This window comes from Poecilia mexicana, unplaced genomic scaffold (genome assembly GCF_051168715.1).
Source record: "Poecilia mexicana isolate PSO_F unplaced genomic scaffold, ASM5116871v1 scaffold_7, whole genome shotgun sequence".
NCBI lineage: Eukaryota > Metazoa > Chordata > Actinopteri > Cyprinodontiformes > Poeciliidae > Poecilia > Poecilia mexicana.
The window spans coordinates 852475-865904 of record NW_028263376.1 but is presented as its reverse complement, the minus strand read 5'-3'; the positions used below and the strand labels follow the sequence as shown (position 1 = coordinate 865904).

Below are 13430 nucleotides of genomic sequence, written 5' to 3'. Positions count from 1 at the left end.
AGGGAGGAACGATAATCAGAAATCAAAGAAGGATCTAAAATAAAAGAACCAGGAACCCACATCCGATCCTCCGGACCATGGCCCTCCCAGTCGAACAGGTACCGCCAACCTCGGCCCTGTCGACGGGAGTCCACGATCTGGCGGACGGTGTAAGCAGGATGCCCATCAATTTCCCGGGGGGGTGGAGGGGGCTCGGACGGAGGGCACAGCGAGCTGGTCAGGACAGGCTTGATCTGCGAGATGTGGAATGTGGGGTGGATACGGAGGGAAGAAGGCAGACGTAACCGGACAGCAGTAGGACTGATGATGGACTCGATCTTGAATGGGCCAATGAAACGAGGAGATAACTTTTTGGTCATGGATTTCAGTGGGATGTTCCTGGTGGATAACCAAACCAGTTGACCAGGTGTGTAGTCAGGAGCAGGACGTCTCCTCCGATCAGCGAAACGGCAGTTCTGTTCAGAAGAACGATTCAGTGCTGTGACCGTGTTCCGCCAAATGGAACGACAGTGGCGAATGTGGTGCTGGACAGATGTAACGGCAATCTCTTTCTCATCCGCAGGAAACAATGGAGGCTGGTACCCTAAGGAGACCTCAAAAGGAGAAAGACCGGTAGCTGATGAGACGTGAGAGTTGTGTGCATACTCAACCCAATGCAGAAACTGGCTTCAGTCAGTGGGGTTGGTGGAGGTGAGACATCTGAGTGTTGACTCCAGCTCTTGATTCATGCGCTCGGTTTGTCCGTTCGACTGAGGGTGATAACCAGAAGATAGACAGACTTTAGCTTCCAAGGCAGCACAAAAGTGTTTCCATACCTGAGCGGTGAATTGTAGTCCTCTGTCTGATAGGATCTCCTGCGGGATGCCATGCAGTTTGAAAATGTGTTTAACCAAGAGCTGAGCGGTCTGCAGAGATGTGGGCAGTTTTCTTAGCGGAATGAGGTGGCAGGCTTTGGAAAAACGATCAACCACAGTAAAAATGGTGGTCATCCCTTTGGATACAGGTAACCCAGTAACAAAATCAATTGCTATATGCGACCCGGGTCGTTTGGGGATAGGCAGAGGTTGAAGCAGACCTGAGGGGGGCTGATGAGATGATTTGTTTCGGGCACAAACTGAGCAGGCCAAGACAAACTCTTTAACATCTTTGTGAAGTGATGGCCACCAAAACCGACGGGAAATTAAGGCTATGGTTCTACTGGTTCCAGGATGGGCTGAGAATTTTGTTGTATGCATCCAATTAATTAACCTAGCTCTGACTGAAGATTGTACATATGTACGGTTGGGCGGCCCTGTACCAGGATCCGGCTCGGACAACAGTGCTTGTTCTATGATGTCGGAAACCTCCCAGGAAACTGACGCAACTGTACAACTGGGGGGCAGAACATTGGCTGGTGTCTCATCGGACTCTTCAGTAGAGTAGAGTCGGGACAGAGCGTCTGGTTTAATGTTTTTGGACCCAGGTCGGTACGTGATGGACAGGTTGAAACGGGAAAAGAAAAGAGACCAGCGGGACAGACGGGGATTATGTCTTTTGGCGGATTGAAGGTATGAAAGATTCTTATGGTCTGTCCAGACCAAAATGGGATGCTCTGCGCCCTCCAGCCAATGTCTCCATTCCTCTAAGGCTAATTTGATGGCGAGAAGTTCTCTGTCTCCAACATCGTAGTTCCTTTCAGCAGGGGAGAGTCTACGAGAGAAAAAAGCACAGGGCTGAGTCTTTTGGTCAGATTCGGAACGCTGAGAAAGCACAGCTCCGACTCCAGAGTCTGAAGCGTCAACCTCTAGGATGAACTGTTTCGTGATGTCCGGCTGAATGAGGATAGGAGCGTTAGCAAACAGAGTCTTCAGCTTTTTAAAAGCTGTTTCTGCTTCGGGGGACCAGTGGAAGGATCTCTTAACTGAGGTTAAGGCAGTCAAGGGTTGGGCCGTCTGACTATAGTTCCTGATAAACCTCCGATAGAAATTAGCAAACCCCAGAAATCGTTGAAGTTGCTTTCTATTCTCTGGAGTAGGCCAGTCCAGAACAGCTTTGATCTTCTCCTCTGATGGTCTTACCTGTCCGCCCTCGAGCACAAATCCCAGGAAGGTGACTGATGGACGGTGAAATTCGCACTTCTCAGCCTTTACAAACAATTTATTCTCCAGCAGCCGCTGGTGAACAAGTCTCTTATGTTCTCACAGAGTCCTGAAATAGATCAATATGTCGTCAAGATAGACAAAAACGAAGATGTTCAAAAAATCTCTCAAAACGTCATTCACTAAGGCTTGGAAACAGGCAGGTGCATTTGACAGGCCGAAAGGCATTACTAAATATTCGAAATGGCCCAGAGGTGTCTTAAAGGCGGTTTTCCACTCATCACCCTCTTGGATCCTGAGAAGGTGATAAGCGTTTCTTAAATCTAATTTAGTGAAGACAGTTGCTCCCTGAACCGGTTCAAACGCTGAAGCTAGGAGAGGTAACGGGTACTTATTCTTGATGGTGATCTGATTTAACCCCCGGTAATCTATACAGGGTCGAAGGGAACCATCTTTTTTGCCCACGAAGAAAAACCCCGCCCCAAGCGGAGAAGACGAGTGGCGAATTATTCCTGCGGCCAGTGACTCATTTATGTATTTCTCCATACTTTCTCTTTCTGGTTTGGAAATATTATACAGCCGACTCTTGGGCAGAGGCGCTCCAGGTAGGAGATCAATGGTGCAGTCATATGGGCGATGCGGAGGGAGAGAGAGAGCGCTAGCCTTACTGAACACGGGGGCTAAGTCATGGTAGTCTGGAGGGATAGTCGAGAGATAGGGTGGGTCCGCCTCCTGCCGGTTAGCCGGTGACTGGCCCATCGGGACGGCAGAACGGAGACAGGTGGAGTGACAGGAAATAGACCAGGATTCAAAATGCCTCTTAGACCAATTGATTCTGGGGTTATGAAGAAGAAGCCAATCGAAGCCCAGGACAACAGGTGAGTTGGCAGCCGGGAAGACAAAAAATTATAACATTTCACGATGGTTACCAGAAACCAGGAAATCCAACGGCTTAGTTTGGTGTGTAATATCAGGTAGTTCCTTGCAGTCTAACGCTGAAACTCTGACGGGTGTGGCTAACGGATAGGTTTCTATGTCTAGTTGCTGGACTAAGTTTGAATCGATTAAATTTCTCTCACAACCAGAATCTATCATGGCAGAAAATGTTAATGATTGGTTATCAGTGAACAGGGTAGCTGGTAGCAGAAGATGAGGAGAATTTCCAGATTGTAGATGGTCCGCCAGTTTCCTCATTTCCTCTGGCGGACCACGGCTTTTGCCTTGGAGAGGCAGGTGGAAATGAAATGTCCAGATTCACCGCAGTAAAGACAGAGGTTCTCTTTGAACCTTCTTAATCTTTCTTCCGGGGAAAGCCGAGTACTCCCGATCTGCATCGGCTCCGCTTCGGCTGGTTCTGAAGATGAAAAAGCAGAATTACTGGTTTTGTCAGGACATGATCTCACAAACGGGAGGTAACTCTTGGTTCTTTCCCTATTTCTGGAACATAGCCTATTATCCAACCGGATGGTGAGGCTTATCAGTTCCTCCAGGGTCTTTGGGTCATCTAAAGTCGCTAACTCATCTTTTATCGAGTCGTTTAATGCATGGAAATATGCGCTCTTGAGAGCTGTCTGTTCCCAACCTGAAGCTGCTGCCTTAATCCTTAAGTCAATAGCAAACTCAGCCACCAATCTTCTGCCCTGTTTCAGTTCTAGCAGACTTCGGGAATCCGATGTTTTATCTATATCCTGGTTAAATGCCTGCTGTCAAGAAAGCTGGGCATGAACTTGTGAGATCTCTCTAGGTACACGCAGAAAGCAGGGTAAAGGCCTGAGGAATAACAGTGATCTTGTATATTGATTTAAGGATGATTAAAGAAAAGAAATACAAAATACATATGTGTGTAGTAATTGGAATGATTGAGGTTTTGTGATTACGATGTCTGTAATGAATAATTGAAATATATAATCTGTATTCTGTATTCATGATCTGTAATAACAGTGACAGCTTAATTGTTGTATGATTTTGTTTGTATTCATGATCTGTAATAACAGTGACAGCTTAATTGTTGGATGATTTTGTTTGTATTCATGATCTGTAATAACAGTGACAACTTGATTATTGTATGATTTCGGATAATGACAAAACAAGTTGATTATGTTTCATGATACATTATAAGAGGACTGTAGGTTTGAGTACATGAGAAGGAAAAAGGAACTGTGTCACAGGCAGTACACTGAGCTGGGCGGAGGTCCCAGAACAACTCCTAAAAAGGCAATAACTGCCAACTAGCCAACAGGAGAAAAAAAGAGAAGTATTGGACAAGAGTTGCAACAGTCAGACAAGAAGAATTTGGGTATTTCCAAATTCAGGGTGGAGTGGAGGTTGGGGAGGATGGGTGCTTTCCGATGAAATAATCGGGCAGGATGAGTCATGGGACCTCTCCCACACACAACTATGAACCAAGAGGGTTTAAAAGCCAGCAAGCTGGGGAGGAAACTGTTCTTAGTCCGCGGCGCTGAAGGAGAGTCAACAAGAGGACGCAGACGAAAGATCAGCAGAGGACTACACCCTGGGACCAAGGGAAAAGTTGAGACTTCACGCCGCAAGAAAGGACAAGATCCGTCAGCCCCTGAATTCGACCGTTTCCTCTGCCTCCACCCTACGATTACTGTTCAACTGCAGCAGACTTGGGGAAAAGACAAAGGTCACTAAGTGATGAAGATTCTGTTCATCTAAAAGACATCGGACAGATTGACTTTGTTGCTTTTCTGAAAGAGGACTTTGCTCCACCAGGACAGAGACTCTGACCAAGGACGTTTAAAGGTTTCGGCTGCCAAGATCGACTAACAACTGGTGTGAGTTGCCCTGCCCCTAAAGCCTTGCTCAGTGAGATTAGTGACACAGGTTAGGGATTAGATAGAGGATAGGGTTTGGTTAATTTTATAATTCGAGATTATTACTTGTTACAATTTTATAATCCCATTGACTAAATCTGCTTGTCATTTACCCCTGCTAAAGCTTGCTTAATAAAATATATAATAAAAATACTAATAGAGGTTGTGGACATTGAATTCAATTAAGTTACCGATTGTTGAGAGTTCTTCTGGTTTAAGTAAAATCTTCACACATGATTCTAGAAATTTGGTGGCTTCATACTTTCCTTTGGTGAGTGTTAAAATAATGGCCCTGGGACTTAGGTCTAAGTCACTAAATCCAATCTAGCCGATAACAAGTGCACGTTATTTTCAGGAGAAAAGCTACCGTTAACAGGAGTGGTTGTTGAAGCTATGCGGCATCGAGGGCTACTCTGCCGACTGTTTCTCAACTGAAAAGGGCCGTAACTTCTGGATCTGAAGGTAGTTAGAGCTAGACGAGTTTTCTCCGCCACCAGTTTAAACAGAGAATCTCCTGTATACCTATTTTAGGGTAAGACCCAGGTTTCAGGGATTTTCCGGACCTGTTAGACAGAGAGCTGGTCAGTAGTCAGTCGGTGGTGAGATTAAGGCATGGCTGGCTATTGCAGAATAACGAACACTGCTTAAACTCCTTCAAAAAGTCATCAAACGAGCAACCGTAATCTGCAGAGTTGGGAAATCTAGCCTCGGCCCATTCTAGCGCTTTTCCTGATAGATGTGACAAAATAAAAGAAATCTTTCTTCCATCATGGAGGAAACTCTGAGGGGAATGATTGAAGATTATGGTACACTGAAACAAAAATCCTTTACATTTGCTTACTTCTCCTGAAAATCTTTCAGGCAGGGACGGACGGAAATCTGAAACTGCAGAGTGAACTGAATCTTCACACCTGGAAGTGGATTGTGGAGCCGGAACTGGAGCGGGGGCTGGGGCGGCCGCAGAAGCCTGTGAGCTAGATCCTTGCAATCTCCTCTAATCGGCGGTTTGTTTCCGCTTGACGATTGTTTAACTCTCGCAACGCGACGTCATGGTTCTGAATGAGAGTGTGCTGTTGTTCCAAGGTTCTCCGGAGTGTTTCTGCAGGGCTAGGTTGTTGGCCAGATTGTTCTGTCATATTGGGGTCTAACTTTCTAACCCACATGCAGATTCACTCCAGAGACTGAGAATGATTTAAATGATTTATTACAAAAAATGGCGAATAAACACATGGAAACAATCCGGGTCCGTTGGGACTGGAACTCAGGTCGACTATGAGAGAAAACAGATGGTAAGTTTGAGGTCGTGGGAAATTGGAGACGGTGCTGGTGGCGAGCTTACCTCCAATCGGGAGGAAAAAAGACTGGGGGGAAATCTAGTGGAATCTGGAGTTTGATTCAAGTTTGGAGGATTGCGGGCTGCGGCGGCGTTGGAGGACGGACAGGTAAGTCTGGGAGCTTGAACCGTTTCTGCTCGGAGGGAGACTGCCAGTTTGTAGGTCCAGACAATCTTTGGCAGAATCTGCTTTCTCCAGCACTTCACAGGGCAACCAGCTGTAAACAGTCAGAGACACAAAAGGGTCAGAATTCTGGAAGAGACCAGAAAGGATTGACCGGAGGTAAGCCTGTACCATAACTGGCCAACAATCTGGTAGGGAAGTGTCGGCAGCCTCCTCTAGTTATACAGCTCCTGATGGCAGAACGGTTTCAGGTGCGTAGGTCTGGAGACGCCCTCAGGTGGAACAAAACCTCCAGCGCCCTCTGGTGGATGAAACAGCTCCAGATCCCAACACCAACAGTTACTGACTGTAATATTCAAAGCATTATACTACAGTAGAAAATACATGGAATTATCATAACTCAATAAACATATATCCTAAGTAATTCTGACAGTCATGAATGTAGAAAATACAGAAATATATTGTAAAAATATAAGTAATTGTAAAGTTCATAAAAAAATATTGTAATATTGCCAGCAGTTAATTACCCTAAACTTAACAGTACTAATCAGCCAAAATTACAAATTTTGCTGATATTTATATCTATAATGTAAAACCGTAAACAAGACTGCAAAAGTCATTTTACAAAGAACAGAATGCTGGTGTGATATTTTGGTTTCTTTTTTAATAATGCCTTTAATACACCAAACTGAAATCTCCACAGTAGACCAGGCATCAATCTGACAACCCACCGATTGCAAAGCAAACTCCTACAGCCAACGCCACCATCATTTATAAGAACATTTGATTAAATTATGCATTTGAGATTAATTTTATGCCGACCATAGATGTCTTATACATTAAGAGATGTATGTTAGCGCCTCTTGCTTGGATGAAGCTGAAGTTGGTTTCCAATTGCTGCTTCCAATTTGTGAAATGGCTAAAGTGCAATTCCACCTAATTTTTAACTACCATCAGCATCTTTAATTTACTTTAGCTAAAAAACTACAACACCTAGACCAGGGGTCACTAACTCCAGTCCTCCAGTCCTACCATCCTGTAACTTTTAGATGTGTCTCTGCTCAAACACACCTGGATCAAATAATCTGCTCGTTTCCACCCTATTGCAGAGAGGAATGAATGCTGGTGAGGGAATTCAGACATTTTGGAGCAGAGGTGAATCTAAAAGTTGCAGGATGGTAGCCCTTGAGGACTGGAGTTGGTGACCCCTGACCTATACTCTTCAAATCTGGACTAGATTATTCTCAACTCATATCAGAATATTTAAAACCAAGTGTGGGATTTGTGAAACCTTTATTTGATTTGTGAAACTTCAATAAAGAACAATTCTAGTGTTATCCAAAATCATACATGTTGTGAAGTCGCCCTTCATTGAAGTTTCACAAATCCCGCACTTGGTTCTAAATATTGTGGAGAATAGTCTAGAGAGTTTTTCATTTTGTTATTGAGATAAATAGCAGGGTTTACAGTAAATGGAGACAGTTATTTGTCATGTAAACAAATAATTATCTAGTTTGTATTGCTGCTTGATCCTTCAGCATCAGCAGCAAGATTTTTTTATGAACTCTGTTCCTGTAGTTGAGTTGAAGTGGCTCAGGATACTGTGGTGTCCTGAACTCAACACAGTAAAGTCACAGTGCGCTAGCTAAAGCTGCTAACTACTTAACCCCACTGAGGAACCTTTGTCAGCATGATGATGGAAATTAAAATGTAATTGGGGCCTGCCATAAGCAATGCATAAGGAGAGCAGTGACTGACCTGCGAAGCAGGTCAGTCACTGCCTCCATGCATTGCATGGCAGGCACCTATTGTTCTACACCCAATAGAATGTCTCTTTATTTATTTATTTATTGGGGCATGCCATTAGCAATGCATAAGGAGAGCAGTGACTGACCTGCGAAGCAGGTCAGTCACTGCCTCCATGCATTGCATGGCAGGCACCTATTGTTCTACACCCAATAGAATGTCTCTTTATTATTATAGATTATTTATTTTTCTTCCATCACCGTTAATGCGGCTCGTACCGCTGCGTGTACCCCCACAAAAGTGGTATCAAATCGTGCGGCTCGATGCCGAGAAGGGAGCTATTATTTTTATTGGGATTCTGTGTAAAAATGACGACATAAATTAAAAAAAACGAAAAAACTTTAATCTGAGGAACTCGCAGCATCACTAAGATTTCTCTCTGAAACACACACACAGGACAGTGGAGGTCAGACTCCAAAACTCTTTTTAACTCCCCCTCACAGGCACAAATAGCGGCCTATTGATGTCAAACTTGGTCATGACATAGATACACATGCCTGCTCCTGTAAAATGTTTTCAAAATTTTCCTAGGGCTTATAGTTTTTTGTCAGGGTCCTGTAGACCGACGTTAAGTGTCTCACAAGTATAGAAACCAGCCTGTCTGAAAGACAGTGCCAGCCCAGGTGCAGATCATTAATTACCATAGCAACGGGCCGCAGACAGAGGCAGTGAGTATTCCCACAGCGCTGAATCAGATCTCACAATGCATTGTGGGAAGAATACATATTTCGTGTGACTATTCATGTTTTGCTTACATAAAATTATTACTTGTCTGAATTTTTGAGTGTAAATTAAAATCTTTACTAAGAAAATTGAAATAGTTTTTAGAAATTAACTATTACCAACTTTCTTCATGTTTTTTATTTTGGACCATGAGTAAGAACCACATGTGCGAAGCTTATAGTCGTCGGTCTCAGATTGAATTTCAATGACTTGGGGTTTATATCCTGCTTCCCAATGGTGACTCATATTTTCATAATACACCTGACAATGTTTACAGTTACTGTGTTCTAGTGGTGAGATAAGTTTGTCAGACATGCTTTTATGTTTTTTTCACGGCTAATTTGAAACGCTGGGGTTAGAGCGGAGGGCACACTTGGCAGGCCCCTTAAAATTTCTGTGGAATTTTCTAGTTATTCCATATTTTTCTTCCGTTACCGTTAATGCGGCTCGTACCGCTGCGTGCCCACCAACAAAAGTGGTATCAAACGAGCGGCTCGATCCCGGCATTGGAGCTATTACTTTTAGTGGGATTCTGAGATAAAATGACGACATAAATTAAAAAAAACGAAAAAACTTTAATCTGAGGAACTCGCAGCATCACTAAGATTTCTCTCTGAAACACACACACAGGACAGTGGAGGTCTGACTCCAAAACTCTCTTTAACTCCCCCTCACAGGCACAAAAAGCGGCCTATTGATCTCAAAGTTGGTCATGAGATAGATACACATGCCTGCTCCTGTAAAATGTTTTCAAAATTTTCCTAGGGCTTATGGTTTTTTGTCAGGGCCCTGAGAACGACGCTGGGTGTCTCACAAGTATAGAAACCAGGGAGAGAGCCAGCCCAGGTGCAGATAATTAATTACCATAGCAACGGGTCCTAGACAGAGGCAGTGAGGAATCTCACAGCGCTGAATCAGATCTCACAATGCATTGTGGGAAGAATACATATTTCCTGTGACTTCTCATGTTTTGCTTACATAAAATTATTATTTGTCTGAGTTTTTGAGTGTAAATTAAAATCTTTAATATGAAAATTGAAATTGTTTTTACAAATTAACTATTACCAACTTTCATCATGTTTTTTATTTTGGACCATGAGTGAGAACCACATGTGCGAAGCTTATAGTCGTCGGTCTCGCTTTTCAATGGTGATACATATGTCATAATATACCTGACAGTAGTCACAGCTACCCTGTGATCCTGTAGGTGGTGAGGATGTGAGGAGGATGGCTTCACCTATGGCCACGCCTGGTTCCCGCAGGAACGCAGTGAGATTCGACTTGCAGAATGAGAAAGAAATGGATAGACTTCAATTCAGCCGATTGATCTTGCAAAAGGAACTGGGATTTCTACCAGCCCAATTGGACTATATCTTCGCACTTCCTGGAAGAAAAACCTTTGAGGTAGTATTTACTACTAATACCTTTTTCGAAAAATGTTTGAGAAACTAAAAACGACAAGACCGCAATTGGCTAATGTTGGAATGGTTTCCCTTTCGCAAACGGAACCAAAAACAATTACAGTCCTGATGTAACAATTACAGTCCGAGCAAGTTCGTATGGAGGATATTAAGACATGGCTGCAACAAAGAAGTACGGTGATTCACGGATACGAAATGAGAGACGAAGATGGAATAAGGACGGGGGGCAGACGTTTTTTTGTTCAATTAAAAAGAGATTTAAGAACTGGTGAAATACAACACTTACCACCTGTGATACAACTGGGTGCAATCAGAGGCCATGTGTTCTATCCAGGTCAGCCGAAAATTTGCCACAGGTGCGGCTCTCAACAACACCTGTTGGCAGAATGCCATAATATACATTGTAGGAACTGCGACAGCAAAGAACACTTAACTAAAAATTGTCCAGACCCAGTGAAATGCAACCTTTGTGGTGAAAGCGGACACACCTTCAAAACCTGCCCTAGCTCATATGCAAACAGAGTAAAAAAGACACCGCAACAACAATCAACCCTAGATTTGGGAGACCAGATATTATTTCAACAAGAAGTGACAGAGGACGGACCAGCTAAAGAACAACCGCAAAAGGAGGGGGAGGACAGGAAGGAAAAGAAGGAGGGAATTGAACCCGCCCCCCCCCCCCCCCTTCGGAAACCCCCCAACCGGGTGGCTTGGAGGAAACAGGAGAGGAACAGCGGAACCTGGTAACACCTGGTCCACTTAGACGGCTGGAAGTACAGACGGAGACGCACACCCCCCCCATCCACCATAGAGGGATGACGGAAGAGGGACTAGGAGAGACGGCGGGAATGGAGTCTGAACACAGCCAGACGATGGCGGAAGAGGTAGGACAAGCGGATCCACAAAACAAGGAAAAGATAAATCAGCGGGAAGGCATTCAACAAAGTAACTATCGCAGCATGGTGACAGTAGGAGAATGCGGTGGATTATTAGACCTTATGATGACAGACTTGATATCATTGCAACCAGAATCATCAACAGGAGGGAACACAGAGGGGTGTAGTACAGCCCTCTTCCCAGATGACGAAAATTCATCAGACAGTTTTTTTCCACCATTTCAGGTTTGCTCCTCCAATTTAAATTCTAAGAAACGCCCCCAGGTCCCCTCTACAGATTCTTCAGGGGGCCCAGATATAGAAAACTGGCCAACAACTACTCAAAATGTGACACCCTTTTTGGAAGATGAGAAAATAGTGTTCCTGACTGGCACGACTCAGCAGACGACGGGGGAATCGGAGGAAATGATGGACAGAAGTCAACTCGGAAACTGGAAGACACAAAAAAAGAAAAAGAAAAAGGTAAAGACTAATGATTAAGTAGATTTATAAGGACACCTCTACAAGAAGACATCTCACAACTTCATATTACAACAATAAATACGAGAGGGTTGAGAGATGAAGTTAAATGTCAAACGGTATTTGATCACCTATATAACAGTGGAGGTGACCTTTTTCTATTACAGGAATGTGGTTTACCATTTATGGACAATTATAGTAAATATGAAAAAAGATGGACCCATGGTTTGTCAATATGGTCAGGAGATAATCAAAATAGGGCTACAGGAGTAGCAATATTGTTCAATAATAAAAAGTTTCAAATGGAGAAAGTGGAGAATATAGTAGATGGAAGAGTACTATTAATAGACTTAGACAAAGAAGGTTTCAAAATAAGGTTAATCAACATATATGGGCCTACTGACCTTAGTGAGAGAGTTATTTTATTGCAAAATCTGCAGACGTATATATGTTGTGGGAAAAATGTGATAATAGCTGGAGATTTTAATTGTATACTAGAAAAAAGAGGTGGAAATTCTAAAAACATTTCTACGAATAGAACAGATACAAGTTCAAAGGTATTGAATAACTTAATAAATGATTGTAAACTTACTGATGTTTTCAAAACTTTGCATCCAAAAGAATCGGGGTATACTTGGTCAAATGGGAAAACGTTTTCAAGAATAGATTATGTATTGACATCGTGTATGATTGTACCAACTACATGTACAGTGGACCCGGTTCCTTTTTCCGACCACCATAAGATAACGGTTTCAATGAAACTTGTGGATTCCCAAAAACAAAGAGCTGGATTGTGGAAATTAAATACAAGCTTACTAAAAAATGAAAAAATAGTAACAAGATATACATATAAATTTAAGCAATGGTTATCATTAATTATCCTATATGAGACCGTGGGGGAATGGTGGGAGGAAATTAAAAATAGAACAAAAGAGTTTTTCAGTAAAGAAGGCAGGAGGATAGCAGGAGAAAAAAGGAAGTGGATAAGGAGAAAACAAATTAAACTGCAAAGATATTACAAGTTACTACATGCGGGTTTTCAAGTCAGTGAGGAAATAGTGAAACTTAAAAAAGAAATGATGACAGAACTAAATGAGAAAAGTAAAAGTATTTTGGTTCGGAGTAGAGTAAAACATTTGGAGGAAAATGAGAAATGTACACGTTATTTTTTTAGGAAACTGTTAAAATCCAAACATTGGATCAACTCATTGATTACAGAAAACGGAGAAGAATTAAAAAATAGTAAACAGATTAATACAGAGGTATATGAATTTTACAAGAAACTTTATGAAAGCAAAGAGACAAATGAAGAAGGTTTTCCCTATTTTTTAACCAAAATGACTAATAAATTAACTGAAAGTGAGAGGAAGAGTCTGGACCAGGAAATCACAATAGAAGAATTAACAAAAGCCATGCAGAGCATGCAGAATAACAAGACCCCAGGCCGGGATGGCCTGCCAAAGGAATTTTATGCCTGTTTCTGGGATATCATAAAAGAACCCTTGCTTCAAGTCTATAATGAAGCCTTTAGAGAAGGAAGATTACCAAATATGATGAATCAAGGAATGATTACTTTGCTTTATAAGAAAGGCCCACAAAACATTTTAAAAAATTGGAGACCTTTAACACTGCTGGGACTAGATGTAAAAATTTTATCAAAAGTTTTATTTTTCCGGGTACAAACAGTTATTGCTAGTATAATAGATAAAGAACAGACGTGTGGCATTCCGGGAAGAAAGATGTCTGATAGCTT

At 42.7% G+C, this 13430-nt stretch overlaps 1 protein-coding gene across 1 annotated transcript; it reads left to right on the top strand.

Moving 5' to 3' along the window:
* The first annotated feature begins 10010 nt into the window (after window positions 1-10010).
* LOC148158212 (zinc finger CCHC domain-containing protein 3-like) lies at window positions 10011-12899 on the top strand. Its single transcript, XM_088006844.1, is given in 2 exon segments — window positions 10011-10345; window positions 10348-12899. Coding segments are annotated over 2 exon segments (939 nt in total). The 5' UTR covers window positions 10011-10128; the 3' UTR covers window positions 11070-12899.
* Window positions 12900-13430: the final 531 nt, after the last annotated feature.